This window comes from Coturnix japonica, chromosome 5, assembly GCF_054131305.1.
Source record: "Coturnix japonica strain WE chromosome 5, WE-NBRP24, whole genome shotgun sequence".
Classification (NCBI taxonomy): domain Eukaryota; kingdom Metazoa; phylum Chordata; class Aves; order Galliformes; family Phasianidae; genus Coturnix; species Coturnix japonica.
In genome coordinates, this window is record NC_140667.1 from 2,198,886 (window position 1) to 2,226,867 (window position 27,982).

Here is a 27,982-nt window from a genome sequence, read left to right on the forward strand (position 1 = left end):
TCACACTGACCAGGGTTATGGTCAATAGTTCTTTATTGATGCACTGAAACTACATAACTGCTTACAAAACTGCACAGCCCCCCCTGCCCCACATCCCTCCGTCACAACTATCCACCGGGGTATGGGTCGGAGCCTCTCAGTGCATCACTGACAGCCACAGAAGGGAGTCTAAAGCCAGAAAGACCAACACGAAACTGGAAAACTAAAAACAACAAATCCATGGAGCACGGGGAGGGCGACATCCAACTAACACCCGCCTCTGCCAAATGTTACAATGAGGAAACCTAAAGGAGAAAGGAAACCCCCCCTCCCACCCCAAACCCCAGCGCTGCAGTGAGCGTTGCCAGCCCCACACTACAGGCTGTAGAACTTCAGGCTGCGGTCCATGCCCGTCGAGGCGATGAACTTGGCGTGGTGGCCAAAAGCCACCCCTGTGGTGAGGCCACTGTGCTCTGCAGAGGGAAGACAGCATAAGGTTACATCGTGAAGAGCCACGAGGGGCTTCCTCTGCCCCCCTCAGCCCCATGCTCCCTCCCACAGCCCCGCACCGGTGAAGTGGAGGATTTCTGTCCACTGCTTGCAGATGTAGATCTGCACATCTGTGCCGCCCAGTGCTAGGTAGGTGCCGCTCTGGTCGAAGATGAGAGACTTCACCTGGGGAGGAGCAGAGGAATAAAGCTTCAGGTCAGGCCCAAGTAGCTCCAGGCATCCTGCCTGAGGTGCATCACCCTCTCTATCCTCCAGCACCATGAGCAGAGCAAAGCAGCAGGGCTAGAATGACCAACAGTGGGACGAGGGAAATGGGAGCCAACACACCTCGAAGTTATTGTCCAGCTGCAACGTCTTGAAGTTCTTCAGTTTACGCAAGTCCCAGAGCTTGACGGAGGAGTCGTCCGCAGCCGTGGCCAGGTAGTAGCCGTTCTCAGAGAAGGCAATGCTGGTGATGGGGCCAGAGTGCCCTGGGAAGTTGGCCACGTTGGTGCGTTCCTGGGGACAGGAGGGTGAAACATGGGCCTCCAGCACCCCCTGCCTCCCCAAGGCAGCAGCTCAACAACAGCCCCAAAGGACAGCAGAGTTCACACAGGCCCAGAGAAGCAAGGATAAGGAAAGGCACAGGGCTGTCATTCCAGGGGGCACCCAAAGCTCTGTGCCTCAGTTCCGAAGACATGAGAGAGCAAAGCCCTGCGATTGCCACTGTGCGGCTCAGCTTGCACCACCACCAGCCTGCCCCAGTGGCCAACATGGGAATGCACAGAACACGACAGCGGGAGCTGCTCCTGACTGGAGCTACAGCATCCTGCCCAGGCACCAAGCAGAGCACAGCAACCACTGCCCAACCCCTGCGTGCCCAGGGCCAGCCCTACCTTCAGATCCCAGATCTTGATCTGAGAATCCATTGTTCCCGTTCCAAAAATGAGCCCATCTGGGTGGAACTGGGCACAGGTGAGAGCTGCAGAGATGGACAAGATACACGAGGGTTGGGGATGCTCTGTGCTGTGAGAGCCCTGCTACCAGGAACTTCCAAGGGAGAAAAATCCCCCTTTGCACAGTCACAATGGCCCCACAATATGGGTATTCTTGGCCTTACCACAACCAGAGCTCTCATCTGTCACCTTGGTGAGAACACGGCCTGTCTGGATGTCCGAGAAGGCCCAGTACTGGAAGAGACACGCACAGCACTGAGCACACAGCCACCAAGCAGGCTGTCCATGCACCTTGGGCCCATGCTGGCTCTAACCTGATCATCAGAAGAGCTCAGAAGGTAATCACCCGTGGCATGCAGGCTGAGCCCTGTCACAGAGCCCTCGTGGGCACGGACAACCTGCACACAGGAAGCGTTGGGCACAGACCAGATCCGAATGGTGGCATCAGGAGAAGCTGAGAACACCAAATCCTAGAGAGGGACAAAGCGGGAAGTTTTAACATCAAAACAGTGTCGTGCCCCTGTCTGGGAGCTGCCTTACAGGCAGGAAGGGAAAGTTTGAAGTGGGCTGCAACACACCTGTGAGGGGTGGAACACGACACTGGTGACCTTCTTGGAGTGGCCTTTGAGCGTTGCCAGGATCTGCTCCGAGCTCTTGTCAAAGACGATGACATTTTTATCAGCCCCACCTAGCAAACAAAGCAAGGGACAATCAGACATGGGACTTGCGGCTGCCCAATTTCAACATCCACCTGTTGTTCATCTCTGTCCTGAGAAGCTCTGCTACGAGCCAAAAGGATTCCTTACATCCCTTTGTCAGGATGTCAGAGAAAGGGCCCCATTCCCAGGCAGCTGGAGAGTCTCTGCTGACACCAAAGACCACAGAGTACGGAGATGGCTCCCTTACCGGTGAGGATCTTGTTGGTGTCGGAAGGACAGAGATCCAAGGCCAGGATCCCCGGGATGCTGGCACTGTGCAACCCCTGTGTGAGACACAAAGAAGCCAGATTGGTGCAACAAGCAGGAAAATGCCCCAAAGGGAACTCAAACGCGCTTTGCTGGAGGCCTGTGCCACCTCCATTCCAGCACTGGTGAAAGCCACGACCCCCATGGCCCTGACCAGCAGCACAACTGTGGGTTTGGACACTGCCCAGCAAGAGGGTGAGTCTTTGAGAGCACAGCGGCACTCACCACGTGTGAGGCAACCTGCCGGTACTTGCTGAGCTCCTCTGGCTTCACCAGCTCCTCTGGCACTGTCTTGCCTCTCTGCAAACAGAAAATGGTGTGGGGATGAACATCAGCCACTCTCCAAACACGCCATGTCCTGATCGCTGCAACATCTCAAATGTGAAATGTGAGTTGAGGTGAGAAAGGCCGCTCACCTTCTTGCGCTCCGTGGTCAGCACAGTGGCCTTGTCTTGAAGCTGCAAAACACCACAAAAGTGGTTATTGCCAACCCGGGCTCCCCCAGCAGCAGGACAGGGAGCAGCTGAGAGCTGCAGCAGCACAAGTCCTTACTTTCTGGATAATCTCAGGAGTCATGCCTGCAAGCTCACCCAGGTCCATGGACTCCCCAGCTCCCTACATGGGGCAGAGAAGGGCTCAGCTAAATGCACATAGGAAACAGAAAAGACAGCCACAGCAAAGTAGGAGAAACTCACCGCCACGTTGGGCTGTGAGGATGGCACTGCCTGCGGCACGATGAGGCCAGCCTGTGGTTTCAGCGTGGCCAGAGCTGCAGAAGCAGAGAAACATTATGAGTCCCACCCTGCACTTAGCAGAGGGGTTGAAACTGGATTATAATTGTGGTTCTTTTCAACCCAGGCCCATTCTATGGCTTTATGACTCTTCCTCCCCTGCATCTTGCAGCCCCCTGCATCCCAGCTCACCTTCCCTGGCAGCAGTGACCTCCTTGGTGAGCCGTGCGATGACACGGCAGGCAGCATCATGCTGGTACAGCGCATGGGACAGCTCCTGGCGTGTGGTCTGCAGCTGCTGGCGCAGCGTGAAGCTGTGCAGCATGACGGCATCCTGCAGGGCCACAAGGGGGTCAGTGGGGGGGGGTCAGCAGGAGGGGGTGAGGGGGAGGGGGTCAGCCCCACAACTTACCCACTCATCCTGCAGCGCCTTTAGGATGGCCGGGATGCTGGTGGCTGATGGTGGCTTGGGCCGGATGGGGTGGGCAACTGCCAACATAGATGCACCCTCAGCTCCGTGCCCTCCAGCACAGCCCCTCGTACCCCCCACTTCAGCCCCTCGTACCCCCCCCCCCCAGCCCCTTATAACCCCCCCACCCCCTTCAGCCCGGCCCCTCGTATCCCCCCCACCCCCGTAATCCCGGTGCCGTGCTCCCGGTGTTGCCCCCCCGACCTTTGATGTCAATGAGCTGCTCCTCGGATAACGGCTGGTTGTTGACGGGGTCGGTGCCGTTCTCGGCGATGTACTTCTCGATCAGCCGCCGCTCGTACACGTGGTTGGACACCGGCGACACGCACGGGTGCTCGGGGACCTCGTTGGAGACTGCGGGGATAACGGGGGGCACGAGGCCGGTCACGCCGTGCTCCCGACGTCCCGTCCCCCCCCCGCCGCCCCCCCCCGGTCGGCCCCGCGCTCACTGGAGCAGATGAGGGCCATGGCGGGCCCCGCTCGCTCCACTTCCGGCCGCTTCTAGTTCCGCTTCCGCCTCCGCGCGGCCTCGGCTCGGGCGGCCGCCGGAAACGGAAGTGCTTCCCGCTCCCCCCCCCCCCCGCCTCACTCTCCCGACTCACCCCGCGGTGCGGACTACATCTCCCATGATGCCCCGCGGCTATGGGCCTTGTCCGTACGTTGAGGCCTGAGCTGGCCCGCAGCGCCACCGTACGGCAGAGCGCGGCTCTGCACCGTGCGGGGTGCGGGCAGCGCCAGCGGGGGGAGGGAATATAGGGGGGGCAATTGGGGTCTGTATTGAGGGGGTAGAGGGGGAGTCCTATGGGAACGGGGACATTGGGGGGCACGTGGGAGGATATTGGAGATATATGGGGGGGAGGGAACATGGGGGGTACTGGGGGGCTGTGTTAATGGGAGGCGTGAGTGTGGGGGGGCATGTAAGGAGATACTGGGGGGCTATACTGGGTTATACTGGGAGGTGGCATGGGTGGGTGTAATGGGGAGTAATGGGGGTATGTTTGTGTATATTAGTTGGGAAGGTATCGGGGGGGGTTGAGAGGGAGCTGTGGGGGGGGCAGTGGGGTGGTGGGGGGCTCAGCATTGGGGGTTATATGGGGTGGTCCATATGGGAGAGGCAGATGGTGGGATAGCGGGGTATCCTGCAGGGAGCTCTGTGTTGTAGGGGTGTATGGGGGGGCAGATAGATGGGGTGGCATGGGGGGCACATAGGGGGATACTAGGGGCTCATGTTTGTGGGGCCTTTATTGGGGGACATAGGGGGGTAATAGAGGAGTATGGAGAGCCATGCTGGGTGGGCACATTGAGGGGGCAGCCTGTGGATACGGCTGGGGACTTTGAGAGGGCACTGAGGGGGCAGCTCACCCCCCCCCCCCCGCTGCCCCCAGACCCCATTGGCGGTGCGGAGGATGGGGGCTGAGGGCGGTGCCATGGTTGCCCTGGACGAGGCCCTGTGGCGGCTGGGCCGCAGCGCATGGAGCAGCCTGGAGGGCTACGTGGGGGCCGAGCCGCTGCGCCTGCTGGCCGAGGTGAGCGGGGGGGGGATGGATAAGGGGGAGGTGGTATGGAAGCGAGCACGGCGCGGCCCCATGAAGCCCGTTCTGTTTGCAGAGCCTGCTGGCTGCAGCCTGGCTGGTCGCCTCGTCCATCTCGTCGGGGCTGGCCGTGCTGAGCAGCGCGGCGGGGGATCTGCTGGAGGCCTGCGGCCTGCACGGTGAGCACGGGGAGCAGCACGTGGGCTCAGAGCGGCGCGGCCCCGGCCCGCTCGGTCTCAAACCCCCCCCCCCCCCGTTTTAAACCGCAGGGTCCTGGCTGGTGAGCAGCGCGGCGCTGAGCCCGAGCGCGGTGCAGCGGGTGCTGCTATGGGGGCTGATAGCGCTGCTGGGGCTCCGCCTCCTGCCCCGGCTGCTGGGCCTGCTGCTGGCCCCGCTGCGGCCCGTGCTGCGCTGCCTGCGGCTCTGCGCCTTCCTGGGAGCCTTCCTGTACGTGGCTGCGGCGGAGGGCAGCGGCCCCACGGCACGGGCGACCACGCTGCTGGGGCTGTGGGGCTTCTACGTGCTGCTGGGGGGCGGCAGGACCCCCCCGGCCGGCCCCGGGGCGCAGCTGGAGGCTGCGCTGCGCAGCCTGGAGTGGAAGGTGGAGGAGCTGCGGAGGAGGCAGCAGCGCTATGGGGCGGCGCGGGGGCGTGCGGAGGAGTGAGGGGTGCTGGGGGGGGCCCAGCGTGTGTGTGTGTGTGTGTGCATGTGTGTGTGCGCGCCCCCCCCCACATCAGCGCCCCACATCAGCGCCCCACATCAGTGCCTTCACTAACGCCGCACCCAAGCCCTGAACCTGCTGACACCAAAGTGCCTGGGGGGTCCCAGCCTTGGTACCTCCCTCCCCGCCGTGGGATGAGGGCTGTGTGCTTGGTTTGTTCTTGTGGAATGGTTTGGCCACCAAATAAAGCGTTTGATTGCAGCCCACGCTGTGTGGCAGGGAAGGCACCTGGTTCTGGGGGGTTGGGGGGGCACAGGGGACACTTGGGGGGTGGGAACAGGATGTGTCACTTATTTGCTGAGGGTGAGGTGAACGGTGCCCACGTCTGGTTCTGAAGCACCCCCATCCAGTGTTCCCCCAGTGCCCCTGGCTGCCACACTGTGTCCCCATCCCCTCCAGTCCCTTCCAGAGCCCCCACTGTTCCCATGGCCCCCAGCCCTCCCAGACTCCCCATCCCTTCGATCTCCCCACTTAATCCTGCTGTGCTCAGCATCCACAGTGTCCCTCTCCCTTCCCTGTAGCCTCAGTACTCCCATCCCTTTCAGTTACCCTCCAAGCCCCTCCAGTGATCCCAGTGCCCCAAGTCTGCCCCGGTGCCCCCAGATCCAACCCCCAAATCCCAAATTCAACCCCCCTCACCCCTCCCTGTGCCCCCATGTCTCCCATCCCTCCCAGTCCCACCAGCAATCCCTGCATCCCCCCATGTTCTCCCCAGCATATCATCCCCCAGTCCTCTCAGCTTTCCCTAGTGTCCCCAGTCCTCCCAGCACCCCAGTCCCTCTGGTGTCCCCATCAGGCCTCCCGAACCCTCCAGCTCTCCCATATACCCCTTGTCTCCCCAGTTCCCCCAGCATCCCTCATCCCTCCCAGCACGCCCCGTTGATCCCCGTCTCCGCATCCCTCCCGGTGCCCGGCTCCGAATGGGACAGGACCGTCGCTCCGTGTCCCTGCCCTCGGGGTCCCGCAGTGCCCGGCGCGGGTTGTTTAGGACCCGGCGGGGTGAGGCGGTGCCGGTGCCGGTCCCGCCCCGGCCCCATTGTCTGCGCGTGGAGGCGGAGGGACGGCAGCGGCGGCTCCGCTCGCACGGTCGCTCTGCGGAGCCCGTACGGCCCCGGCTCCGGAACCGGTCCGGCCATGGACCCGGCCGACGGGCCGTACCTGTTGCTGCTGGCCGCCGCCCTGCTCGGGGCTTCAGGTGAGCACCGCGGGCACCGAACCACCCCCCCCCCCGCCCCGGTCCGAGCTCCGCACGGCTGTGCCGGGTAGAGCCGGGAGGTGGACGTGGGATGAGTTGGGATCTGCCCCATGTGCTCCCCAGGGTCTGCCGGGATCTGCCCTGGGTGGCCGTGGAACCGCGGGGTGGTTGGGTTGGAAAGGGTCCTTGAAGATCACAAAACCATGGAATGGGTTGGGTTGGAGGGGTCCTTAAAGATCACAGAGCTATAGAATGGTTGGGTTAGAAAGAACCTTAAAGATCCCAGAACCACAGAATGGCTGGGTTGGAAGGGTCCTTAAAGATCACAGAACCATGGAATGGTTGGGCTGGAAAGGACCTTGGGAATCGTGCAGTTCCAAATCCCTACGATCCATTTGGAATCTGCCCCATGTGCTCCCTGGATCTGGTGGGGACCTTTGTGTGTGTGCCCACCCTTGCCTTGCTGACGGTGGTCCCCATCTCTGCAGCAAGCATCGAGTGGCCGCCCCCGGAGCCCGTGTTCCTGCCCGTGGAGCTGGAGCTGCAGGCAGTGGCCGAGCACTATCGCCTGCAGCGTGCAGACGGAGCCCTGCCTGCTAACGCCTCCCTGCACGCCCGCTCTGACACCTTCCTGCTGCTGCCCCGCCGCCCCACCGCTGGCCCCTCGCCTGTGCTGCGAGCCTCCTACCCGCCCTTCAGCACCCACCAGGTAATGCCCACCACCACAAAGCCACACTGACCCTTCAGGGCCACCGCACCGCCAGCCCCATCTCTTCCAGGAGGTGCCCACCAAGAGCCCCACCTGGTCCATCCGTGCCGTGCCCCTGGACAGCACTGTGAGCCTGGACGAACCCACCGTCCGCGTCCTCTTCCACTTGCACGGCCCTGACTGGCGCAGCCGCCGGGACCCCCCCGGGGACCACCCGCTGCCCTGCATTGTCCTGCAGGCCCAGCAGCGCAGCCGGACGGTGCGGGGCTCCTGCCGTGTGCAGGTGGGTCTCATCCTACAACCCTACAGCTCTAAGGTGGCCCCGCTCAGCCCAAAGCCCTAAGGCTGCTGTCCCCCCCAGGCCCCGCTGGGCATCTGCTTGGTGGAGCTGGAGATCCCAGCGCGCTGGTTCTCCCCGTTGCCATCCCCGGAGCTGGCCGAGCTGCGGTACGGTGTGGCTGGGCTGGGGACCTGCAGCCGTCCCGGTGCTACAGTGGAGCCCCCGCGGTACCTGGGGACGCTGGAGCTGCGCACGGCACCGGTGGTGGCACGGCAGCAGGAGGTGAAGCTGGATGAGAAGGTGCTGCTGCGTGTCCCCGATGGAGCCCTGCGGCCTGGGCAGCGCTTCACCGCCAGCCTGGCGCTGCGGCACAACTTCACCGCCATGCTGCTGACCCTGCGGTGAGAGCACGGGGTGAGGAGGGGGGCTGTGATGGGAGCACTGTGTGACCACCCTTCCTTGTTACGTAGAGTCAAGGCCAAGAAGGGGCTGCAGGTGGTGGCTGCCAGGTCTGGAGACCCAGCGTGGACGGTCCATTTGGAGCACAGAAGTGGCCCCAAGCACTGGACAGCTGTGGTGACGTGTCAGCGCAGCAGGGACAGCCATGGGAGCACCAGGTGTGGGCAGTGACATGGCACCTTGTGGGGCCCGGATGGGCACCTGCGTGTGGCACTGCATCCATTTCCGTATGGCCCCAGTTGAGCATGGGGACCTGTTCATGGCATGGCTCCCATCCCACTGTGGTCCAGTTGGTCACAAGGACCTGTGTGTAACTCTGCTCTCATCCCAGTATGGCCCCATTGGGCAGAGACCTGTGCGTGACGTCCATCCCAGTGTGGGTACAGGGACCTGTGCATGGCACTTGCATCCATCCCACGATAGCCCAATTGGCATTAGGGCTTGTGCATGGCAGTATGCCCAGCCCACTGTGGCCCACTTGGGAACCTGTGCACTGTTCCTGTCCCAGCAAATCCTGACTGGATGGCTTGTGGTGTGGGAGAGCCCCATTCCAACAATAGGTCCTGGTTGGTGATTCAGGGTTCTCCCATCCCAGTAGGTCCTAGTTTGGGATGTGGGGCAGCCCTGTCCCAGTGGGTCCCATCCTCAGCTCTCTCCCCACAGGGCACTCGAGGTGTCTGAGCTCCTCTACGTGGATCTGGCGGTGGAGAATGGCACAGGGGGTCAGGTGCCGGCCCGACCCCTCACCTGGCAGGTGGAATACCCAGGCCAGGACCCCGAGGCACAGAAGGACAAGCTGGTGTGGGAGGTGCAGGTGTCAGAGCGCGACACGCGCGTACTTGTTCCTCTGGTGCAGGTGGGTGCCCCCACCCCACATCCCACTGTACATCCCACCCCACCTCCCCGCGGTGCTCAGCCCCGCTGTGCCCACAGGAGCTGGAGCTGCTCAATACATCCCCACTGACCGGCGTTCCCCGCACCGTGCCGGTGACGTTGGTGATGGTGGAGGCAGGTGGTGCCGTGTCTGAGCTCAGTGAACCTCCAGGCTGTGAGTCTGCAGATACACAGGTGCTGCAGGTGAGCAGGGTCTCAGCCCCCCTTCCCACCTCCCCCAGCACCACTCCCTGTGCACCCTCTGCCTCTCTGAGTGCCCCAACAGGTGTCGGAGGGCTGTGACGCCGTGTTTGTGGGAGGCAAGGAGAGCCGTGGTGCCCGTGGGGTGCGGGTGGATTTCTGGGCACGCCGCCTGCATGCCTCGCTGCTCTTCACCGTCTGGGCACCGCTGCTGCCTCTGCGTGTCCAGCTGGAAGACACTGCCCTGGAACAGGTGCGTGGCTGGCGCCTGCCTGGGAGCACCGACAGGTGAGAGGAGCACCCCGTGCCACTGCTGCTTTGGCATGGGGTGGGAAGGAGCTGGTGCTTGTGCTGTGTGTCCGTGTCCCTCTGAGCCCCATGGTGCGTGTGTTGCATGTGTCTTGCTGTGTCCAAAAAGCGCTTCACAGCGTGCCCCCCATCCCGTCACCCAGTGCCCCATTGAGCCCCTCTGGCACTCATGGCCCCTCTGCCCGTGGGTGACACACGTGTCCTCGTGCCCACAGCTCTGGCAGTGATGTGGAGGACCCTGGGGAGGATGCAGAGCGGCGGGTGCGGAGCTGCCGGCCACAGTACCAGCGCACGGCGGTGCGGTTCCTGGCACACTTTGTGGCACACCCGCAGGATGGCGGCCGCCACCTCTCCTACCTGCCGGGCCCCGAGTGGCTGCTGGATGTCACACACCTGGTGGCTGGCTGGGCACGCGTGCAGGACCCCCGTGTGGCATCGCTGGAGGGCGGCACCGTGCTGGTGGGCCGGGAGCCAGGTGTCACTTCAGTGGAGGTAGGTTTGGGGGCAGCACAGGGGGATGCGGGGCTGGATTGATGCTGAGTGGCTGCCTGCAGGTGCGCTCCCCGCTGTCGGATGCCATCCTGGGCGAGCAGATGCTGGTGGTGTCAGAGGAGAAGGTGGCAGTGACGGAGCTGCGTGCTGCAGTGGTGGCAGGGCTGGCGCTGGAGCTGCACCTGGAGCCTGGCCACCCTGGCGTGCTCACTGCTGTGTGCCAGGCCACAGCCACGCTGCATGGCTCCAAGCAGGTGAGGGGCTGTGGGGTGGCCCAGGGGAGGGGAGGGGCTCTGTGCCCTAGTGCCATGCTGGTGCCACTTGGTGTCATGGCAGGAGGCGACGCTGTCCGTCTGGCTGTCCTTCTCTGATGGCACGTTGACACCGATGGAGCTGTATGGTGGGCAGGATGCCATGCTGGCTGTCACCTCACTGGATCCCACAGTGGTCACTGTGGTGGGGACCTCGTCCTGGCACCCGCGGGTGGTGGCAGAGGGGCCGGGCCGAGGGACCCTGCTGCAGCTCAGTCTGCACCCCCTGGATGTGTGCCGCCGCGGCCGACACCGTGCTACTGTGCTGGCTGCTGGCTCTGCCTGGTTGGAGGTGGCTGGGGGGCGCAGGACCCCCCTGGGCAGCCCTGGTTCCCCCGTGCCATTCCCAAGGGCAGAGGGGGCCATGTCGGGTGAGGCGGTGACGGCGGGCAGGGGGGAGCACGGCAATGTGGGGATGGTCAACACAAAGCTGCAGGGCATGGGGTCTTCCTCTGAGGAGGAGGAGGAAAGGGAGGAAGGCTACGGCCGTGGCATGCAGGAGGAGGAGAAGGAGGAAATGGTGAAGGCCCCCGCACGTGTGAGCGACCTGGAGATCGGCATGTACGTGCTGCTGGGTGTCTTCTGCCTGGCCATCTTCATCTTCCTCGTTAACTGCGTCTTCTTCGTGCTGCGCTACCAGCAGAAGGAGCCCCCCGACGCCGGCACTGCTCCCACAGCTTCCCAGCCCCACAACTGGGTCTGGCTGGGCACTGACCAGGAGGAGCTGAGCCGGCAGCTGGACCGCCAGCAGCCTGAGCCTCCCACCCTGCCAGGCCCGCAGCCCGAGCGCTGCTGCTGTGCGGACCCCCCGGCACCCAACACAGGGTCCCCCAGTGGCACCTCGGTGGAGCCCCGCAAAGAGGGGTCTGTGCCAGGGGGCGGCCGGCGGAAGCGTGTGGAGTTCGTCACCTTTGCGCCCCAGCGTGCCCCTGAGGATCCCCCCCAGCCCACCGCCAACGTGCAGTCCATCCTGGTGGCTGGCGAGGACGACATCCGCTGGGTGTGCGAGGACATGGGGCTGCGCGACCCCGAGGAGCTGCGCTGCTACATGGAGAGGATCCGTGGCAGCTCCTGACCCACACCAGGACCGTCCTCTTTGTCCCCATCCCTCCGTGGCGGGGACACCGGAGGGACCATCCCTGAGCCCCACTGGGAGGCAGCGATGCCCCGCTGTCACCTTGCCCTGGGGTTTCCACTGCAATGTTGGGGGCACGAGGTCCCCTCCTTGCTGAGGTTCTCATTGCCACATTGTGTTCATAGTGCTGATGCTGAGTTCTGTGGGCCCCCCCCTTGACCGGGCACACGTCCGTTTTGTACAACGTTTTGTACCCATTGCGCTGTGGGCTGTGGGCTCCTTATTTATGGAAGATTTTAAAGTCTGATTGTTGTTACAAAAATAAAATATTTAAAAGAGCCAAGTGGTGCCCGCTGTGGTGGCACGGGAATGGGGTCTGGGGTCACTTTGCACTGCCGGGGACAAGCACTGGCTGTTTGCTTTGGCTCCAGGTGTGGGTGCACGTGGGAACGTCCTGGACATGGCCCAGCTGCTGTGACCTTGGGCAGGGAGTGGGAAGCATGGGGATGGGGATGGGATGGGATGGAGTGGGGGTGGGAGTGGGGATGGGGATGGCAGTCGGGATGGAGATGGGAATGAGGATGGGAATGGGGATGGGATGGGTTGGGATGGGATGGGATGGGGAAGGGGATGGGATGGGATGGGATGGGATGGGATGGGATGGGATGGGATGGGATAGAATGGGGATGGGGAAGGGGATGGGATGGGATAGAATGGGGATGGGAAAGGGGATGGGATGGGATGGGATGGAAGTGGGGATGGGGATGGCACTAGGGAAGGGGGTAGAGATGGGGATAGGGATGGGATGGGATGGGATGGGAGTGGGGGTGGTGATGGGGATGGGACAGGATGGGGATGGGTTGGGATAGGATCAGATGGGATAGGATGGGGATTGGGATGCAGATGGGGAAGGGGATGGGATGGGAATGGGATGGGATGGGATGGCATGGGATGGGATGGGAGTGGGGATGGGGATAGGGATGGCACTAGGGAAGGGGGTAGGGATGGGGATAGGGATAGGTTGTATTAGGATGGGATGGAATGGGGATGGGAATGTAATGGGATGGGATGTGGATGGAGTGGGATGGGGATGAAATGGGGACAGGGAATGGGGATAGATGGAGACAGTGATGTGGCTGCTGTGCTGGCTTCCTCAGTCTCATGCAGGCTCCCAGATCCATCTCCCATCCCACTGCTGTGGTTACTGGTGGTGGACCACACAGATGTGCCCACCCTTTTATCCACAGGTGCCATAGTGATCAGCTGCATCCAATCCATTGCAGGTACCCCAGGGTCCCCTTGTCCCCACTGCTGGTGGCAGAGCTCATCCCTGTGGTGGGGGTGGACTCCCCTAAAGCCTCTCATCCCAAATCAGAGTGATCCCGCAGTGCTCCGAGCTTCCCACACCACCAAGGCACTGTGGGGACATCACGGCTGCATGGCACGGTCCCCAAGCTGCCTCCATCACCCCTTGGTGTGCCACTTCCCATGGGCGTGTGGTGCTGCAGTAGGGCAGAATGGAACCACCCCCTCACCGGCACCCCAGGCTTCCTGCATACTGAGGCCGGACGTGCAGCATGCAGCGGCACGGGGCCACATCCCGATGCAATGGGCAGGAGGTGAGGATGGAGGTGCTGTGCCTGCTGCTGGCTGCTCTCTGTGCTGCTGCTGTGCCCAAACCAGGTATGCCATCATCCCCAGTCCCTTTTGGGCATCGCCAATATGTTGGGGTCGATACACAGTGAGGATGCTCGGCACCAGTGGGGTCTGACTCCCATCCCCATCCCGCGTCCCCCTGCTGTCAGCAGGGAGGTGAAGCGCTTTGCCCTTGATGTGCCTGCTCCCCAGGAGCATCCCACCCCGCCCCAGCCCACCCTGCCTGTCTCACTGGACCTTTGTTCTGCACAGAATGCTGCTTCACGTGGAGCATTGCTGACAGAAAGCAAAAGCTTTGCCTGTGCTGTGTGCAGTGCCCTCGCTTTTCTCCTCCTCCCAAGCTGAGCGTTGAGGCTCCGAGCTCTCAGCCTTCTGCTCCCAACAGAGCCGGACACCATTTTGCCCCCAGCGCATGCAAGGTGCCTTAAAATCTCCCCTCAGCACGAACCTGGTGCTGCAGGCCTGCCCCAAACCCCACTGCTAAACCTGGAGGCTTTCCCAGAGCAGCCCCCAGCCCCAGCAGGGTCAGCGTGTGGCCATGGGGGATGAATGTGAGCCTTGGGCTTAAGAGCAGGCAATCTCTGGTCGCCATTTTGTGCCTCTGGCGCCATGCTGGGGACCGGCATCCCACCGCCATCCTACACCTTCCTGCCTCCTCTTTACAGCTCTGCAGCCAACGGGAGCTCCCACCATGGCACCGAGCAACACCTCAGCGGAGCCGGGTGAGAATGGGGGTCCATCCATGGGGCAGCAGGAGTGGGGACCCCCCTGCCACCCTCATGCTGTGCTGCCTGCAGGTCCCCTGGGCACAGCCATGCTGCGCCTGGCAGGTGGCAGCCACCCCTGCGAGGGCACAGTGCAGGTGAAGCACCATGGCTGGTGGATGCCTGTGTGCCGGAGGTCCTGGAGCGCTGCTGCCTCTCGGGAGCTGTGCCACCGCCTGCACTGCGGGGATGCCGAGGGGGATGTGGCGATATCAAGCCTGCACGGCGATAGAGATATCTCCAAGGGATGCCCGGCCACGGTGTCCAACTGCAGCGAGGGGGAAGCACAGCTCTGCCTGCTGCAGCTGGACACTGAGACCGGATGCTGCGCTGCAGAGCTGGTGAATGTCACCTGCACAGGTAAGAGTATGATGGGTGCACGTTGTCCCCATGGCACGGCGTTGTGTGCCATCGCCTCTCCATCCCACACCCAGGAGCCCCAGCACTCCGTCTGGTTGGAGGGCGCAGCCGCTGTGAGGGCCGTGTGGAGCTGCGGAAGGAGGGCAAATGGGGCACTGTGTGCGACGACGGCTGGGACATGGCCGACGCCGCCGTGGTGTGCCGGCAGCTGGGCTGCGGGTGGGCGCTGCGTGCGCCACGAGAGGCCGCATTCGGCTGGGGGCACGGCCCCGTGCTGCAGGATGAGGTGAACTGCAGCGGGCATGAGGAGCGGCTGTGGGAATGCCCTGCTGACCTGCGGCATGACTGCAGCCACAAGGAGGATGCCAGCGTGGTGTGCTCCGGTGGGTGCCCGCACCGCGGCTGTGAGTGCTGGGGGGGATGCCCACGGCTCTGCCCCTTATGCAGCAGCTCCCATAAGTGGTGCCGTGGCTGTGCCCGGTCCTCATGCCGTGGTGCCATCCTGACCCACGCCGTGCCCTCGCAGAGCACCACGAGTGGCGGCTGTCTGGAGGCAGGGATGGCTGCGCGGGCCGCGTGGAGGTGCTTTACCGCGGGACATGGAGCACGGTGTGTGACAGCACCTGGTACGAGATGGAAGCTGAGGTTCTGTGCCGCACGCTGGGCTGCGGGGAGCAGCTGCAACGTCCCTCCTTCCGCCACACACTGCCCACCAAGATGCTGTATGAGTGCCCTGACTGGCAGCCCTCTCTGGCGTACTGCAGGTGGACCTACAACAAGTCAGCTCCCTGCCACGAGTCCCGTGCTGCCGGTGTCATCTGCAGTGGTACAGCTCCCTTTGGCCCCACAGGGAGGGCTTTGGGCCAGCGGCCCCTCTGGGTACCAGGGTTGCAGCCGCCCTCCCCTCTGTCCTCCTGCAGGCTCCCTGGGCTTGCAGACCCCAACATCAGAGGTGATGGTGACGCCGAGCGGTGGCACGTCCCTGAGAAGTGAGTGTGCTTTGCAACAGCTGGGGGGAGCCAAGGGGTGAAGGGTTGTGAACAGCGTCATGAGCTTTGTCTGTTCTCTGCTGCAGCCACAAAGGGCTTGGAGGCGGGGGCGGCCCTGTCCCCTCTGCATGTGCCCCTCTCCATCCTGTGTGCGGTGCTGGCAGCGCTGCTGCTGCTCACACTGGTGGCCTTCACCACTGCCTTGCTGCACCTGAGGAAAAGGAGCGGTGAGGGTCCCCGTGGGGCATAAGGGCTGCACGGGGCACTGCTCCCAGCCATACTCTCACTGATGCTCTCCACTCCTGCAGCCCTCACCCTGGGGACCCCTGTGCCACTCCTGGTGACCCACAGCAGCCAGGGTTACAACGTGCCCTCGGAGACTTGCAATGACTACAGGGAGGCACCCGCAGGCCTCCCCAAGGGACCAGGTGGGTCCGGTGGGTCATTCATTGTGTCAGCACCATCAACTCTATGAGCCCTTGGCAGCCCATCAACCCCAGCAGTCCATTGTCCCCATCAGCCCCACATTGTGAGTCCACCAGCCCCTCCAGCCCTGCTGGTGACTTCGGCCCCAGCTCTGTCTCTCCCTGCAGACCCCACACCCACAATCCTTCCCACCACCAAGGGCTCTGACTCCTCTGACTCTGACTACGAACACTATGATTTCAGCAGCAAGCCACCCGTGGCCCTCTCCACTTTCCACAGTGAGATCCCCCCTGCTCCTCTGCACCTCCCCAGTCTGCTGGGTTCCCCTGTTGACCCTGTTCCTCCCACCCCACAGACTCACAGCGCCGACAGCTGGGTGAGCAGCTGCTGGTGCCCAGCCAGGATGGGATGGAGCCATTTCCCACAGAGGGTGAGCCAGCCCCCTCCTCCTGTCCCACAGCTGTCTGTCTGCCCGTCCAGGGGTGGGTGGATGGTGGCCCTGTGCTCCCCTAGTGACACACACCCTGTGTCCCCACAGTGCCCACCGTGCAGTGTGCCCAGCCGTGGGGCAGGGCGAGGAGCTCATCCTCTTCCTCCTCTTCCTCCTCCCTGGATCCCTACTGTGGTGAGAGCACAGCTTCCACATGTGCCTGGCCTGGCCCGCAGCCCCCACCATTCAGCACCCACCAGCACACAGAACCCACCAGTAAGGGGACTGAAACAGCTGTAGGAATGGGGATGGTCCTGGGGATGGTGAAAGAACCCAGGGATAGGGACAGCCCTGGGAATGACAAGAGCACCCAGGGATGGGGATGGCCCTGGGGATGGTGTTGGTGAGACCCCTCCTGGGTGGGGGAAGCTCTGGGGATGGCAGTGGGGTTGGTGAAGCCCCCAAGATTGGGGGCAGACCCAGATGGGTGTGGGGACTTCAAGGAGTGGTAGCAGGGCCAGGAGGTGCTCATACAGATCATGCCTTCCCCAGCACCCCCAGCCGTGTCCTGTGTGCCCATCCCAGAGCTCAGCACACCGTGGGTACCACCACAGCCACCAGACCCTGACTGTGCTGGCAGCTCCAGCACCTCCTCAGGGGAGTGGTATGAGAATGTGCAGGGTGCTGAGACGTGTGGGGACCCAGCTCCAGGGGAACACACACAGGACTCCAGCTTCTCCGAGGGGAGCGACTATGATGACATCCAGGGCTCTGGCTGCTGAGAGTGGGAACAGGCAGAGGAAGGGAGCTCTTATCTGTACCACAGCCCTGGGCCATTAAAAGCTTTTAGCTCCATCTGCTTGGCGAGCCCTGATCTCTCCCTGGGTGTACCCAAGGGATGCCATTCCCAACACAGGGGTGCTCTTGCTGCCGTGCTTAGCCCAGCATGGAACCCAGCGGGGTCCTGGGGAAGCTGAGCTCCTATTGCCTCCGGGCTTTGAGCCACAGTGGAAAATTTGCCCCCCACCACATCCTCCAGCTGTTTACTGTGCCGAGCGGCTCTGGCAGCCCAGAACAAAGGGGCCGCACCGCAACAACGGAGGAAGCACAGAAATAGCAACAAAACCCCAGACAAAGGGGAGAGAAAGGAGACGAGAGCGGGGTTGCGAGCGGAGCCTGCGTGGGATGCAGCGGGGCCAAGCTGCTCTGTGTGCACCATGCCATCTGACCCAGTTTGAGGGCTGACCGAGTGCAGCGTCCCCACTGTTTGGTGGTGAGCTGAAAGCCACAACCACTGGGCTGGGTTTGGGTGAGAAATGGGGTGAGCGTGTTGGGTTCCACCAATGGACCGCTGCAACCAGCAGAGTCAGCACTGCCCACCCTGTGCACCTCGTGGAGACCTCTGCTTGAGTCACGGGCAATCTTCAGACCCAAGGAAGTGGGTCTGGAAACTCCCTGGGAGTGGAGATGTGGGGCCAGAGTGAGGCTGTGGGGCAGGGGACCTCTGCAGGTACTTTGGGGTTGCCATGTGGAGAGCTTGGTGGCCTGGTGGAGCCGCCATTCATCAGCACTGCCACCAGGTCGATGGCGAGCTGCTTCCTTAGCATGCCTGACCTGGATTTGGGGGAATTAATTAGGGTGAAATTGATCAGTGCCTCCCCGGCACCCACGTGCCTCACAGGGACACGCTGTGTCCCCGCAATGCCTGTAACTGGGAGCAGAGTAGCAGTGCTTCAGGCATGGGGCACGTGGTGTTCACTCAGCTTTGGGTCCAGCATACAGCTCGGCTTCTCCATGCTGCCTGCAGCCCTACAAGACTCCAAGAAAAAGGGAGGTCTCCATGGCCCCCAGGGCTGGGCACGTTCACTTCTCCTTGGTCTCCCTCCTACTGTGGGGTGAGGGTCTGATAGGGACCCCTTGGTGGGGATGGGGATGGGATGGATGGGAAGGAGTGGAGATGGGGATGGGGTGGGGTTGGAGATGGGACTGGAACAGAAATGGGGACAGGAAGGGGATGAGATGGGGATGGAAATGGAGATGAGGGTGGAGTGAGGATTGGATGGAGATATGGAAGGACGCGGGATGTCGTGGGGTTGTGGATGGGATGGGGGTGAGCATGGGGTCAAAAATGAGGTGCAGTCCCCCGCTTTCTTGCTGGTTGTGCCTCTGGCGAGGCGGCTGCCAGGATGCAACTTCAGATGAGGAAGATGTGACGCAAAAACCACAGAGGGAAGAAAAACAGCCTGCTGCTGCTGCCTGCCCCCCCCCCCCCCCGCCCCAGGCTGGGTACAGAGGCGTTGCTGCTCCACACACCTCCCGCTCAGCCACCAGTGCTGGGGAGGAGGAGGCAGCACGGTCCCATGGCAGCCCAGCCGCCCACCCTGTGCCTGCTGCTCATGGTGGGGATGTGGGGTGAGTACGTGGTGCTCCTCCTGGGGGATGCCGCCCATGGGGTGCAGGCTGACTCTGTCCCCCTCTCTTGTAGCCAGCTGCAGGCATAGAGGAGCAGCCATGCGCCCTGCAGGTGAGTGCGCTTTGGGGCTCTGGCTTTGGGGTTGTGGCATCTGTTTGGTTCCCCAGCAGCATGGGATGCCCAGTATGATGGGGGATGCTGACCATTGATGCTCACCGTTCCAGAAAAGCCCACCCTGCGGCTCTCAGGCGGTGGCTGCCGCTGCGCTGGGCTGCTGGAGGTGCACATGGGGAGCAGATGGGGCCCTGTGTGCTGGGATGGGGTGAGCCAGGACAGCGTGTGCCGCCAGCTGGGCTGCGGCCCTCCTACCAAGCTGAGCTTCGTGCCTCCTGACCTCGAGGAGCAGCCGGCGTGGGCTATGCGGTGTGAGGGGACACAGAAATGCCATTGGGTGGCCGCCAACTGCAGCCAGTACGCCGCTGTCACCTGTAGTGGTAAGCACAGCCCCCCTTAAGGCCATCTGTGCCCCCACTGCCCCCAGCTGATGCCTCTCTTCTCATTTCAGAGCCGGAGCCCACCACCACCGAGCCCCCACCTGTACCTCCCACCACCAGCCCCGAGCCCACCGGTGAGGGTCCCCTGCCCACAGCTGCCCTGGGGATGCTCAGCTGGGTGGTAGGATGGGATATGCATGGCAAGGACTTTGCTCCCCATCAATGTGACCATGATGGGCTTTGGGGGCAGGGTCACTGTGTGTGATGGCTGCAGTGTCTCTGCTCCCTCACCAGGTGCCCCGTGGCTGCGGTTGGTGGATGGCAACTTCAGCTGCTCAGGCTTCGTGGAGCTGCACCTGCGGGGGCGATGGGGGGCTGTGGCACTCAGCCCGAACGTTTGGCCGGAGCTGCCCACCCGCATCTGCCGTGCACTTGGGTGCAACAACCCCAGTGGTGTCCCCATTGGTTTCCCTGTGGGTGACAACATCGGCATCCCCATTGGGAGTCCCATTGGTGGCCCAGTGGCTGGCCCCATGTTTCTGCCACCACAGAGCCGCCTGCCCGTGCGGTGGGAGGCAGTGGTGCCATGCACCAGCCCTGAGCTGCTCGACTGCTTCAGCTGGACTGGCCACGGGCAGGGGAAAGCATCCACCTTCCTCGTCTGCCCAGGTGAGTGTATTATGGAGGTGAAGGATGGGCAGCAGCCCCTGGCATCCACATACAAAGACAAAACTGCACACATTTGGTTGCTGGAAGCTGTACCCAGCATCCTGCTTGTGCCTTGGTATTGCCAAGCCTTTGGCCCTCCCCTCCATCTGCTCAGGCTTTGAAGCTGGCCAGTGGGTTTTGGGGGGGTGAGGGGGACTTAATGAGATGACGTATTGCTTTTGGTTTGGGTTTTCATGGCTGTGCTTGCCATTGGGATGCAATGTCTGTGCCCTCATACCACCAGCCCTCTCCCTGCAGGTTCCCAGCCACGTGCTGGACGCAGGCTGGCAGGCGGCCTCACTTCATGCGAGGGGCACATCGAGGTGTTCCAGAGGGGCCAGTGGCACGTGCTATGTGACGAGCAGGCTCACCGTGCTGAGCGAGGCCTCCAGCTCTGCAGGGAGCTGCGCTGCGGGGACCTCTCCTTAAGTGTTGAGCGGCGGGACCCCCGTGCCAGTGGGGTGGTCTGCAAGGAGCATTACCTCCACCTCTGTCCCGAGAGCCCCAAGGAGGTCCATGGATGCTCTCGCACCCATGTGGTCTGTAAGCAGCTGCACGCCCACCCCTCGCAGTGATACTCCCCTGTGAGTGCCACCTGCGTGCTGACACCCATCCTCTCCCAGGCCAGAAGTCCAAGCCACCTCCTGCTGGCACCGCACCCGGCACAGTGGCCAGCATCTGCCTGGCTCTGCTCCTGCTGGGAGTCCTGCTGCTCATCTGTGGCCCCCCCGCCTACAGGAGGCTGATGAAGAGGAGTAGGTGGCCAGACCCCCAGCCTGTCCCCACATCCCCCTCTTTGTGTCCATCGGGCCCCCCATCTCCCTGAAGTTACTAGGGTGACGCATGCACTCCCCACGTGGCTCCCCCTGAATCCCATGCTGATGCTACCACTCCAACCCCGCTGTCCCCCCACCAGTGCCACCATTCCATCCCCACTTTCCCTACACCATTATCACCACCCCATCCCCACTGGCCCCATGCTGCTGGCAGCACAAGGATTAGGCACACAAACCAGCATGAGACGGGGGATTACCGGGAGGATTACTGGACATGGCAGATGGGGCCACAGTGGGCTCCTGGGGGGACACAGCCCGACCTCATCCTCTCCCTCCCTTTCTCCATCCCTTCCTCACAGTCTCCAAGAAGAAGCAGCGGCAGTGGATTGGCCCCACGGGGTTGCACCAGAGCGGTGAGTGGGGAGCGGGTTTCTGGCATGGGGTGCAAGCAGCTCTAGCTTCTTGTCACTGCATTCAACCGTCAGTGCAGTGCTGGCTTGGCACTGAGCACCCTTTCAAAGCCACCCTGCCTTGTAGTCTCCTTTCACCGCAACAGCACCATCACCCCGAGGGTAAGAGTGGAGGAGCAGAGGGCGCGGGGGGCAGACAATGACTATGCTCAGCCCCCCGAGAAGAGCTGGTCGGCATACCCAGGTGAGGACATGGGGAAGGATGAACGTGGGGCTCTGTAATGCGGGCACCATCTGGTGGTACTGGGCAAGGAGCTGTATGTGGTTCAATCCACAGCCCTGGAAGGTGCAGCACGAGCTTCCAGCGCCCCAGACAACTCCTCCGACAGTGACTACGACCTGCACTCTGCTCGCAGGCTGTGAGGTGCAGAGGTAGGGCCGCCCTGTTGACGGGGTCGGTTAATTCAGCTGCACAGAGCTGGTGGAATAGATGGATGGATGCCTACACATCCCCGTCCCCACGGTGCTGGAGCCCACCCGGCTCACATGGGGACCTCTCTGCGGAACTGAGCCCACCCGCACCCTTTGCTCATCTCTGACCCTACAACCTTGGGGTGCTGCTGTGCCCCAGCCTCCCAGCGACCTTTTGCTTCTTCCTGCTCATCCTCTCACTTCTGGGCTTCCCTCCTGCCTGGGAAAGCACAAGGTGGGGGCTGTCTGAGCTCTGCATGCATCTGAAAGTCTGCACCGTGGGGCCAAAGGCTGCTGCGATGTGACCACGCACCCCGGGGCTGGGAGCAGAGACACAAAGTTGGCTGCGCGTGCGCAGGGCGGCACGAGAGCTGGGCCAAAAGCACAGCATGGATGGGCGGCACAGGAAGGATGGAAACATCGAGAAGCCATCCATGTAACTGGTAATAAAGCCGTTATTCCTGGTAACCATGTTCTCTACCTTCCGCTACCGCTAGCGTGCTGCTCCTCCAATGGCCGGCCAAAAGGCAGCACCAGCACAGGGCATGAGCAAGAAACTCTGCAGAGAGGCAGCAATGGGCCCCGTGGGGGAGAATGAGAGCTGGAGAGCAGGAAAGATGCGCTAGAAGACAACAGTTCTGCAGGAGAGTGAGAGGCTGCATTGACAAAAGGAAGTCGGCGTGAGGCTGCCAGAATGGCACGGAAAGATCAATAGAGATCATTGCTGAAAGCACCACTACTGGAACTCCATGTCTGATTCAGCATTTTATTACTGAAATTAACCACTGCTCCCATTGACTCCCCCCCCCCCCCAAAGCACCCCTCTGGTTCTAGTCCATTAGTAATCTCCCCTTATAAATAACTTACAGACACAGAAGCGGTATTGGTAGGAAAAAGTGCCGAGCGATGCAAACGCCATCCCCACCAGCAGCCCTTGTTTCCTGAGAAGGGGAATCTCAAATCTACCTGCAGGCTCTGCAGGGGCAGCTGAGTGTGCAGCACTGGCTCCTGTGTACAACCCCAGGGCAGCATGGACCCCTCTCAGTGTAAAAGCACTCACATGCTGCACTCGGAGCCTTTGTGCCCCCAGTCAGAATCCATGTGGGATGGGGAGGCTCCTGAGCAGCATGGGGATGGGTTTTGCCACCACTTCAGGGCATACTGGCAGCATCTCCGAGCTACAACACGGCTGCGAGCCCAGCTGTTCCCATCTATGGGAAGGCCCCTTGCAGGCAGCAAACACTTTGTGGCTGAAATAGTGTGACTCCCATTGTGCCTTTGGAATACCCGTGGAGAAGCTGGGAATTCCTACGCTACATGTGTTATAAATGACAGACAGTCCCAGAGGATTGCTTGCTTGCATACAAGAGGGGTCAGGCTCCCAGTAAGCCCTAATCAGTGCACACCCCATTGATAACACACATCCGACTGCCGGGGTGCTATAGCAGAGCCTGGATGAACCCATTGGGAAGCACCCACTCCAGCCCACCAGCAACCACTTCACAATGATCCTAAAGAGGTGTGGCTGCTACTGCATCCTATGCAACACTCTGGTGTGGAGGGGGCTGAAGAGACACGCTCTGGGCTTGCTCCTCTTCCTCAGTCCACAAAGAGGAGGGAGCAGCAGAGGACAATGTCTGGTTTAGTTGCCAGGCCAAGCAGGGCGCGGGGGGTTCCCAGGTGGGGGGTGGTACCCATAGGGTGGCCCTGGTGGATATGGAGGCTGAGGGGGGATTGGGAAACTGGGGAGGAGAGGCTGTGTGGGGTAGGGACACTGTGGCCTCCCAGCCATGGGGGGTGTGTAGGGTGGGTAGCCGGGTCTGGATGGCGGAGTGGACGGAAAGGAGGGGGGATGCGGTGGGCCCCGGGATGGAGACCAGGAATAGGCTGGTGTGGACGAGGTGCCTGGGGGAGGCTTGGGGTAGCCTGGTATGGAGTCAGCAGCCTGCAAGGGTGGGTACGGGGCACCTGGAGGAGGCTGGAAGGGAAAGGTGGGCTGACTGCTGGGCTGAGAGGCAGCAACGTTCCCCGCAGCGAGTGGGGCACCAGCAAAAGGAGCAGGTGCGAGAGCTCCGTGTGCTGTGGGGCCAAGCGGCATGGCTGGGGCTGGGCTGTAGGGCAGCGGCAAGGAAGGAGCCACTGACGGGATGGGCAGTGGCTGTGGTGGCTCCACGGGTGCACAAGGAGGCTGCTGCTGCTGCGAGTCCCTGACAGGCTCCTGTGGTGCTCTTGATTTCCGCAGCACCTCCTGCAGCTTTTCCACCCTGACCCTTCGCAAGTGGGACAACTTCCTCATCACCAAGAACTGCTCAAGGAAGGTCTCCAGGACCACCTCACCCTCCAGGAACTTCTCAGCCATTTTCTGGAAGAGAAGACAACACGACATCCCCTCAGTGCTGCCTCCCCAAATCCACCTTGGGATTGACCTCCCTCTCCCGCACCACACAGAAGCAAAGAAGGAATAATCCAATGCATTTTGGAGCAACAACGTCAAGCTACAAAAAGAAAACCCTTGATTTAAGGGATAAAGTTTGGGAGAGTAACTGCATGTCTCTGAGAACTAATCCCTTCAACTGCTAATTGTTTCAAACCTTAAGCTCACCTCAGACTCCTCTTCAATTTTCTGGCTTTCCACCTGCAGGAGATCCAGCAACATCTGAGGGTGCACTGAGGCTGAAAATTTCTCTGGGGAAATAAACACAGAACAGGGCAAAAACGTCAGCACGCTGACCTGTCTAACAGAGCTTGTCAGCTATTCCCCAGCTTTGCACTGTGACACAAGGCAAACATAAAGCAGGAGGAGCTCCATTCATCACTGTCACATTTCCGTGCCCCACGTACATTTCCAAGAGCACCTTCCTGCCTTGGAAAATGTTGGTGTAAGGAAAAACACTGTAGAGGAAACAGTCTTAACCACTGCCACACCTGATTGGTACTTAAAGGCAGCTTATAAACAGGGGAGAAAGACCTTGGGGGCTTTGAGGTCTTTTCCAACCTAACTCAAGTGGTTCTGCAATATGAAAGGAAGCGAGATTGGCGTCGCTCACCCAGCTTTGCCTTCTGCTCCTTACAGCGTTCAGCAAGCTTTTGCAGCTCCTCATACTTGCTGGAGAGCTCGGAACGTCCTGTCTCCAGTGGGACCTGGAACTTCAGGTTCTGCTCAGCGAGGCTGCGATTGGCGGCGAGCGCCATCTCCCTCTCCAGCTGCAGCTCCTGCACCTGAGGAGCAGAGCTCACAGTCAGCACAGCACCACACACACACTCCTCACCTTCCCACCTCACCACTTACCTCCCTGGACTCCAGGGCCAGGCGCTCAATCTCTGCAGCATCCTCCTGCAGCGCCTGCAGCTCCTCCACACTGCGGTTCTTCAGGCTGTCCATGCCCAGAACAGCTCCTGCAGTGGGGACAGGGATTCAGAAGGCTGTTAAACGGGCTCCTACAATGGGGACAGAGCCTGCCCACTCCTCCGGACAAGAAACCCTTCCCACGTCCATCCTGAACACCCCAAAGTAAACCAAGATAACAGCAACCACCGCAACCAGCCAATGTTCCCATTAAGGCCGTACAAACAGCTCCAGTTCTGACTCACAGTGCACCCGGAAGGCCCGCTTGCTCGCACCGGGCGCTCCCGTCTCGGCTCGCCTCCCTCCGTCCCGCTCCTCCGCAGCTCCGTCCCCGCTCAAGGCTCCACCAGCGGGAGGACACCCACCCAAAGGCCGCAGACACCGGCGGCCCGGAGGACCAGGCCTCACTCCGCCCGGCTTCGGGCCGCCGGCCCCGCCGCCACCAACTTCCGGCGCCGCACCGGAAATGACAGCTGCCGGTGCGCCCCCTGGCGGAGAGAGGTGCCGCCGCCGCCATCTTGTGGCCTGGGCTCAGTGTTGGCTGGGTTTATGGCTAGAGATGAAGCGGGGCTTCCAGCGATGGAGGAACCCACACCTCCCCTCTGTCAGGACCTAACCAGGGTTAGGGTAGGGTTAGGGTTAGGGTTAGGGTTAGGGTTAGGGTTAGGGTTAGGGTTAGGGTAGGGTTAGGGTTAGGGTTAGGGTTAGGGTTAGGGTAGGGTTAGGGTTAGGGTTAGGATTAGGGTTAGGATTAGGGTTAGGGTTAGGATTAGGATTAGGGTAGTGTTAGGCTTAGTGTTAGTGTTACGATTAGGGTTATGGTTAGGGTTACCGTTCGGGTTAGGGTTAGGCTTAGGTTTAGCGTGGCAAAGGGCGGCATATCTGGCCATCCAGCACATGGCTCCACAAAGGCACCTCTGGTTCCTCAGTGCCACGTGAGGCCCCGTTGGCTTCTGTATGGCAAACATGAGTCATGCAGATCTGGTTCAGTACCCTGTGGTCCAATCTGTGCATAGAGGGGACGATAACCTCAGTGTTGGTTCAAGGAAGGGACGTTGTATCCCAAAGGGAGATGGATATTTTCAAGGAGGGTCAATAACGTGAGGATCAGCCTTCAGGAACATGGAAGGGTTGTTTGAAGGGGCTTTATCCAACCTTTGTCAGCCAAGTTTCTCAGCACATGAAGTGTGAAAGTCTACTTGCAGCCCTGTTTGGCTCTTGAGATGAGCTGTATAATAGCTCAATGCAACATCACTGTTGCCCAATCTCGTACCATTCCCTCGCAGACTTTTTATGCACCATCCAGAGCTATTTGCCACTCCAATCCAAGTCCTCTAACCTTCCTGTGTGCCCAGAAGGAAGGCATATTTTACCCTGCTTTCCCAGCACTGATCACAGCTTAGATTTCTTGCTCGTGTCTTCCATGGTTTGAAGACAGTATCTGCCCAAAGGCCCACCCAGAGCAGGCACATCTCCCAGACGCTGCCCAGCTCTCGGTCGATCCATGACTGTGAAGTGAGGTCCCCATGTTCCATTTCCTCCCCCTCTCCTCTGTTTTCAGGCAGTCCTACCCCTGCACAGCCATTGGGAAGGAGATCTGATTATGAAATCATGAGCCCTTGGAAAAAAAAACACAAACACCATTTTCCAAAACTTCCTTTAGGCCTCTCAGTGGAAAAAACCCTGCATTTCTTATCAGGCTTGCCAGGCACATGCAGAAGCCTGACGTGTGAGCAAACAGGCAGCAGCTCGAGGGCCTCCCCTCTCTGTGTTGGCCTCCAGGCTGGTCCTGCTCCTTGCCAATGAGCTGTCTTCATGTTCTTAGCCCTTCTTTGACCTTCACCTGCCCCTGGGGGGACATGGTGGGTGTGAGCGTGGTTGTTGATGTCTGCAGGTTTCCTCATGTGTGGGAAGTCCCAGCAAAGAAAAAGGAAAGAGGAAAAATCTGCTTTTGGCCAGTCTCAGAGCTGCTCAACCACCTGCCTGCCCTTGTTGGTCATAGAATCATATGATGGCTGAGTTGGAAGAGACCTTAAAGCCATCCCAGCCTTACTCCATGCCGTGGGCTGGTTTCCCCCCACCAGATCAAGTTGCCCAGGGCCCCCATCCAACCCAGTGTTGGGCACCTCCGGGAATGGGGCATCCACAGCTTCTCTGTGCATCCTGTGCCAGGGTCTCGCTGCCCTATGATGACCAAAGCAGCTCAGGGGGTCCTCCCATGGGTTCGCCCCAGTTCATTTTGTTGACAGATGCTGTCAGAGGGCCTGTCCCACGATGGCAACTCTACCCTCAGCAGGGGGTTGAAACTGGATGATCTTTGAAGTCCCATCCAAACCAACCATTCCGTGTCTCTATGATTGAGAAGCATTGAGAAGTGGCCTTCTTACCCAAAGGCATATCTATCAGAATGTACATGCAGAATATATGTCTGTGATACAGTGATACAGTAAAACCTGCTCATGGTTTTCATCTTTGAGGCCACTTGTTGCTGCCCTGGAGCTTTGCTTGTTAAAATAGGTGCCCAAGAGGGTGGCCAAGTTACAGAGTACCTTAGTTTCACATCACCAGTCCCAATCACGAGGCTTATATTTGAAGTGCAATAAGAGCATTTGCCCCAGACTTCTTTTCTCAGCAGGAAGAAAATGCGGGCATGCTGTTGTCCCCTGCCTCATGGATATTGGGCATCTCAGCCCTTCTGCCTTTATCATCACCTGCTGGACCCTACCAGGCTGCTCTCCCTTCCTCTCCCTGATGAGGTTAGCATCCATCTTCCCATCTTTCCTTGCAAGAAGTGGGGCTGAGGCTGGTGCTCACTGCTGCAGGCTCCCTCTGTTTTCCTCCGGTTCCCTGTGCACAGGACAAGGTGACCGTGCCGGCTCACATGCATGGCACCACAATGCCCAAACCAGAGCTGAGCACCTCTGACGCAACCACGTGTGGGTGACCTCTGTGTTGTTCTGGCCAGCAGCATCCCCAGTGGGTCCCACTTTCAT

The 27,982-nt window shown here is 61.0% G+C and overlaps 6 protein-coding genes across 9 annotated transcripts; 4 read left to right on the forward strand and 2 right to left on the reverse strand.

Annotated features, from left to right (window-relative positions):
- Positions 1-15: 15 nt before the first annotated feature.
- On the reverse strand, positions 16-4,088 carry PRPF19 (pre-mRNA processing factor 19). The gene is made up of 16 exons (XM_015863138.2): positions 4,039-4,088; positions 3,794-3,943; positions 3,533-3,609; positions 3,313-3,454; positions 3,085-3,158; positions 2,942-3,004; positions 2,806-2,847; positions 2,615-2,689; positions 2,331-2,406; positions 2,003-2,112; positions 1,739-1,894; positions 1,589-1,658; positions 1,365-1,450; positions 817-987; positions 549-654; positions 16-452 (listed from the first exon to the last, which is right to left on the reverse strand). The coding sequence occupies exons 1-16, from the start codon at positions 4,055-4,057 to the stop codon at positions 355-357; spliced, it is 1,515 nt and encodes a 504-aa protein (XP_015718624.2). The 5' UTR covers positions 4,058-4,088; the 3' UTR covers positions 16-354.
- Positions 4,089-4,188: 100 nt separating this feature from the next.
- Positions 4,189-6,048, forward strand: TMEM109 (transmembrane protein 109). Of its 2 annotated transcripts, none has more exons than XM_015863153.3 (4): positions 4,189-4,279; positions 4,975-5,115; positions 5,198-5,300; positions 5,391-6,048. In XM_015863153.3, exons 1-4 carry the CDS (start codon positions 4,232-4,234, stop codon positions 5,783-5,785), a joined length of 687 nt encoding a protein of 228 aa, XP_015718639.1. In that variant the 5' UTR covers positions 4,189-4,231; the 3' UTR covers positions 5,786-6,048. The 2 variants fall into 2 exon arrangements, with proteins under 2 accessions (XP_015718639.1, XP_015718640.1); XM_015863154.2 differs by having other exon boundaries at positions 4,218-4,311.
- Positions 6,049-6,890: 842 nt separating this feature from the next.
- TMEM132A (transmembrane protein 132A) lies at positions 6,891-12,085 on the forward strand. Its single transcript, XM_015863132.3, has 11 exons — positions 6,891-7,037; positions 7,526-7,746; positions 7,817-8,029; positions 8,108-8,427; positions 8,497-8,643; positions 9,149-9,341; positions 9,419-9,562; positions 9,645-9,847; positions 10,084-10,360; positions 10,423-10,614; positions 10,697-12,085. The coding sequence occupies exons 1-11, from the start codon at positions 6,977-6,979 to the stop codon at positions 11,744-11,746; spliced, it is 3,021 nt and encodes a 1,006-aa protein (XP_015718618.1). The 5' UTR covers positions 6,891-6,976; the 3' UTR covers positions 11,747-12,085.
- Positions 12,086-13,286: 1,201 nt separating this feature from the next.
- Positions 13,287-17,226, forward strand: CD6 (CD6 molecule). Its single transcript, XM_015863047.3, has 12 exons — positions 13,287-13,429; positions 14,068-14,124; positions 14,200-14,526; positions 14,601-14,909; positions 15,053-15,352; positions 15,447-15,515; positions 15,602-15,742; positions 15,824-15,943; positions 16,109-16,219; positions 16,297-16,371; positions 16,480-16,647; positions 16,924-17,226. Exons 1-12 carry the CDS (start codon positions 13,324-13,326, stop codon positions 17,151-17,153), a joined length of 2,013 nt encoding a protein of 670 aa, XP_015718533.3. The 5' UTR covers positions 13,287-13,323; the 3' UTR covers positions 17,154-17,226.
- Positions 17,227-18,631: 1,405 nt separating this feature from the next.
- On the forward strand, positions 18,632-22,379 carry CD5 (CD5 molecule). 2 transcript variants are annotated; one of them, XM_085548033.1, is made up of 10 exons: positions 18,632-18,783; positions 18,857-18,895; positions 19,009-19,278; positions 19,350-19,412; positions 19,573-19,947; positions 20,245-20,529; positions 20,610-20,741; positions 21,122-21,175; positions 21,300-21,416; positions 22,141-22,379. In XM_085548033.1, the coding sequence occupies exons 1-10, from the start codon at positions 18,732-18,734 to the stop codon at positions 22,239-22,241; spliced, it is 1,488 nt and encodes a 495-aa protein (XP_085404159.1). In that variant the 5' UTR covers positions 18,632-18,731; the 3' UTR covers positions 22,242-22,379. The 2 variants fall into 2 exon arrangements, with proteins under 2 accessions (XP_085404159.1, XP_015718804.2); XM_015863318.3 differs by lacking the exon at positions 22,141-22,379 and adding an exon at positions 21,510-21,742 and having other exon boundaries at positions 18,633-18,783.
- A 16-nt stretch (positions 22,380-22,395) lies between these two features.
- VPS37C (VPS37C subunit of ESCRT-I) lies at positions 22,396-25,446 on the reverse strand. Of its 2 annotated transcripts, XM_085548075.1 has the most exons (5): positions 25,235-25,446; positions 24,933-25,039; positions 24,691-24,862; positions 24,246-24,328; positions 22,396-24,005 (listed from the first exon to the last, which is right to left on the reverse strand). In XM_085548075.1, exons 2-5 carry the CDS (start codon positions 25,023-25,025, stop codon positions 23,286-23,288), a joined length of 1,068 nt encoding a protein of 355 aa, XP_085404201.1. In that variant the 5' UTR covers positions 25,026-25,039; positions 25,235-25,446; the 3' UTR covers positions 22,396-23,285. The 2 variants fall into 2 exon arrangements, with proteins under 2 accessions (XP_085404201.1, XP_085404202.1); XM_085548076.1 differs by lacking the exon at positions 24,691-24,862.
- Positions 25,447-27,982: the final 2,536 nt, after the last annotated feature.

What these genes read in the sequence shown, in the direction of transcription:
- TMEM109 (XM_015863153.3), top strand. Translation starts at nt 4,232, where the DNA reads ATGGGCCTTGTCCGTACGTTGAGGCCTGAGCTGGCCCGCAGCGCCACC. An exon ending in CGCTGCGCCTGCTGGCCGAG is followed by an intron (nt 5,116 to 5,197) that starts GTGAGCGGGGGG and finishes TTCTGTTTGCAG; the next exon opens with AGCCTGCTGGCTGCAGCCTG. An exon ending in GGAGGCCTGCGGCCTGCACG is followed by an intron (nt 5,301 to 5,390) that starts GTGAGCACGGGG and finishes TTTAAACCGCAG; the next exon opens with GGTCCTGGCTGGTGAGCAGC.
- PRPF19 (XM_015863138.2), bottom strand. An exon ending in TCGTGTTCCACCCCTCACAG is followed by an intron (nt 1,895 to 2,002) that starts GTGTGTTGCAGC and finishes GTCCCTCTCTAG; the next exon opens with GATTTGGTGTTCTCAGCTTC. An exon ending in AGCTGGACAATAACTTCGAG is followed by an intron (nt 655 to 816) that starts GTGTGTTGGCTC and finishes GCTCCTCCCCAG; the next exon opens with GTGAAGTCTCTCATCTTCGA.
- VPS37C (XM_085548075.1), bottom strand. Translation starts at nt 25,025, where the DNA reads ATGGACAGCCTGAAGAACCGCAGTGTGGAGGAGCTGCAGGCGCTGCAG. An exon ending in TGGCCCTGGAGTCCAGGGAG is followed by an intron (nt 24,863 to 24,932) that starts GTAAGTGGTGAG and finishes TCTGCTCCTCAG; the next exon opens with GTGCAGGAGCTGCAGCTGGA. An exon ending in GGAGCAGAAGGCAAAGCTGG is followed by an intron (nt 24,329 to 24,690) that starts GTGAGCGACGCC and finishes TTATTTCCCCAG; the next exon opens with AGAAATTTTCAGCCTCAGTG.
- CD5 (XM_085548033.1), top strand. Translation starts at nt 18,732, where the DNA reads ATGGCAGCCCAGCCGCCCACCCTGTGCCTGCTGCTCATGGTGGGGATG. An exon ending in CACCAGCCCCGAGCCCACCG is followed by an intron (nt 19,413 to 19,572) that starts GTGAGGGTCCCC and finishes CTCCCTCACCAG; the next exon opens with GTGCCCCGTGGCTGCGGTTG. An exon ending in CTCTCGCACCCATGTGGTCT is followed by an intron (nt 20,530 to 20,609) that starts GTAAGCAGCTGC and finishes ATCCTCTCCCAG; the next exon opens with GCCAGAAGTCCAAGCCACCT.
- TMEM132A (XM_015863132.3), top strand. Translation starts at nt 6,977, where the DNA reads ATGGACCCGGCCGACGGGCCGTACCTGTTGCTGCTGGCCGCCGCCCTG. An exon ending in CGCCCTTCAGCACCCACCAG is followed by an intron (nt 7,747 to 7,816) that starts GTAATGCCCACC and finishes CATCTCTTCCAG; the next exon opens with GAGGTGCCCACCAAGAGCCC. An exon ending in TACTTGTTCCTCTGGTGCAG is followed by an intron (nt 9,342 to 9,418) that starts GTGGGTGCCCCC and finishes CTGTGCCCACAG; the next exon opens with GAGCTGGAGCTGCTCAATAC.
- CD6 (XM_015863047.3), top strand. Translation starts at nt 13,324, where the DNA reads ATGCAGCGGCACGGGGCCACATCCCGATGCAATGGGCAGGAGGTGAGG. An exon ending in TGCCGGTGTCATCTGCAGTG is followed by an intron (nt 15,353 to 15,446) that starts GTACAGCTCCCT and finishes GTCCTCCTGCAG; the next exon opens with GCTCCCTGGGCTTGCAGACC. An exon ending in CGGTGGCACGTCCCTGAGAA is followed by an intron (nt 15,516 to 15,601) that starts GTGAGTGTGCTT and finishes TCTCTGCTGCAG; the next exon opens with CCACAAAGGGCTTGGAGGCG.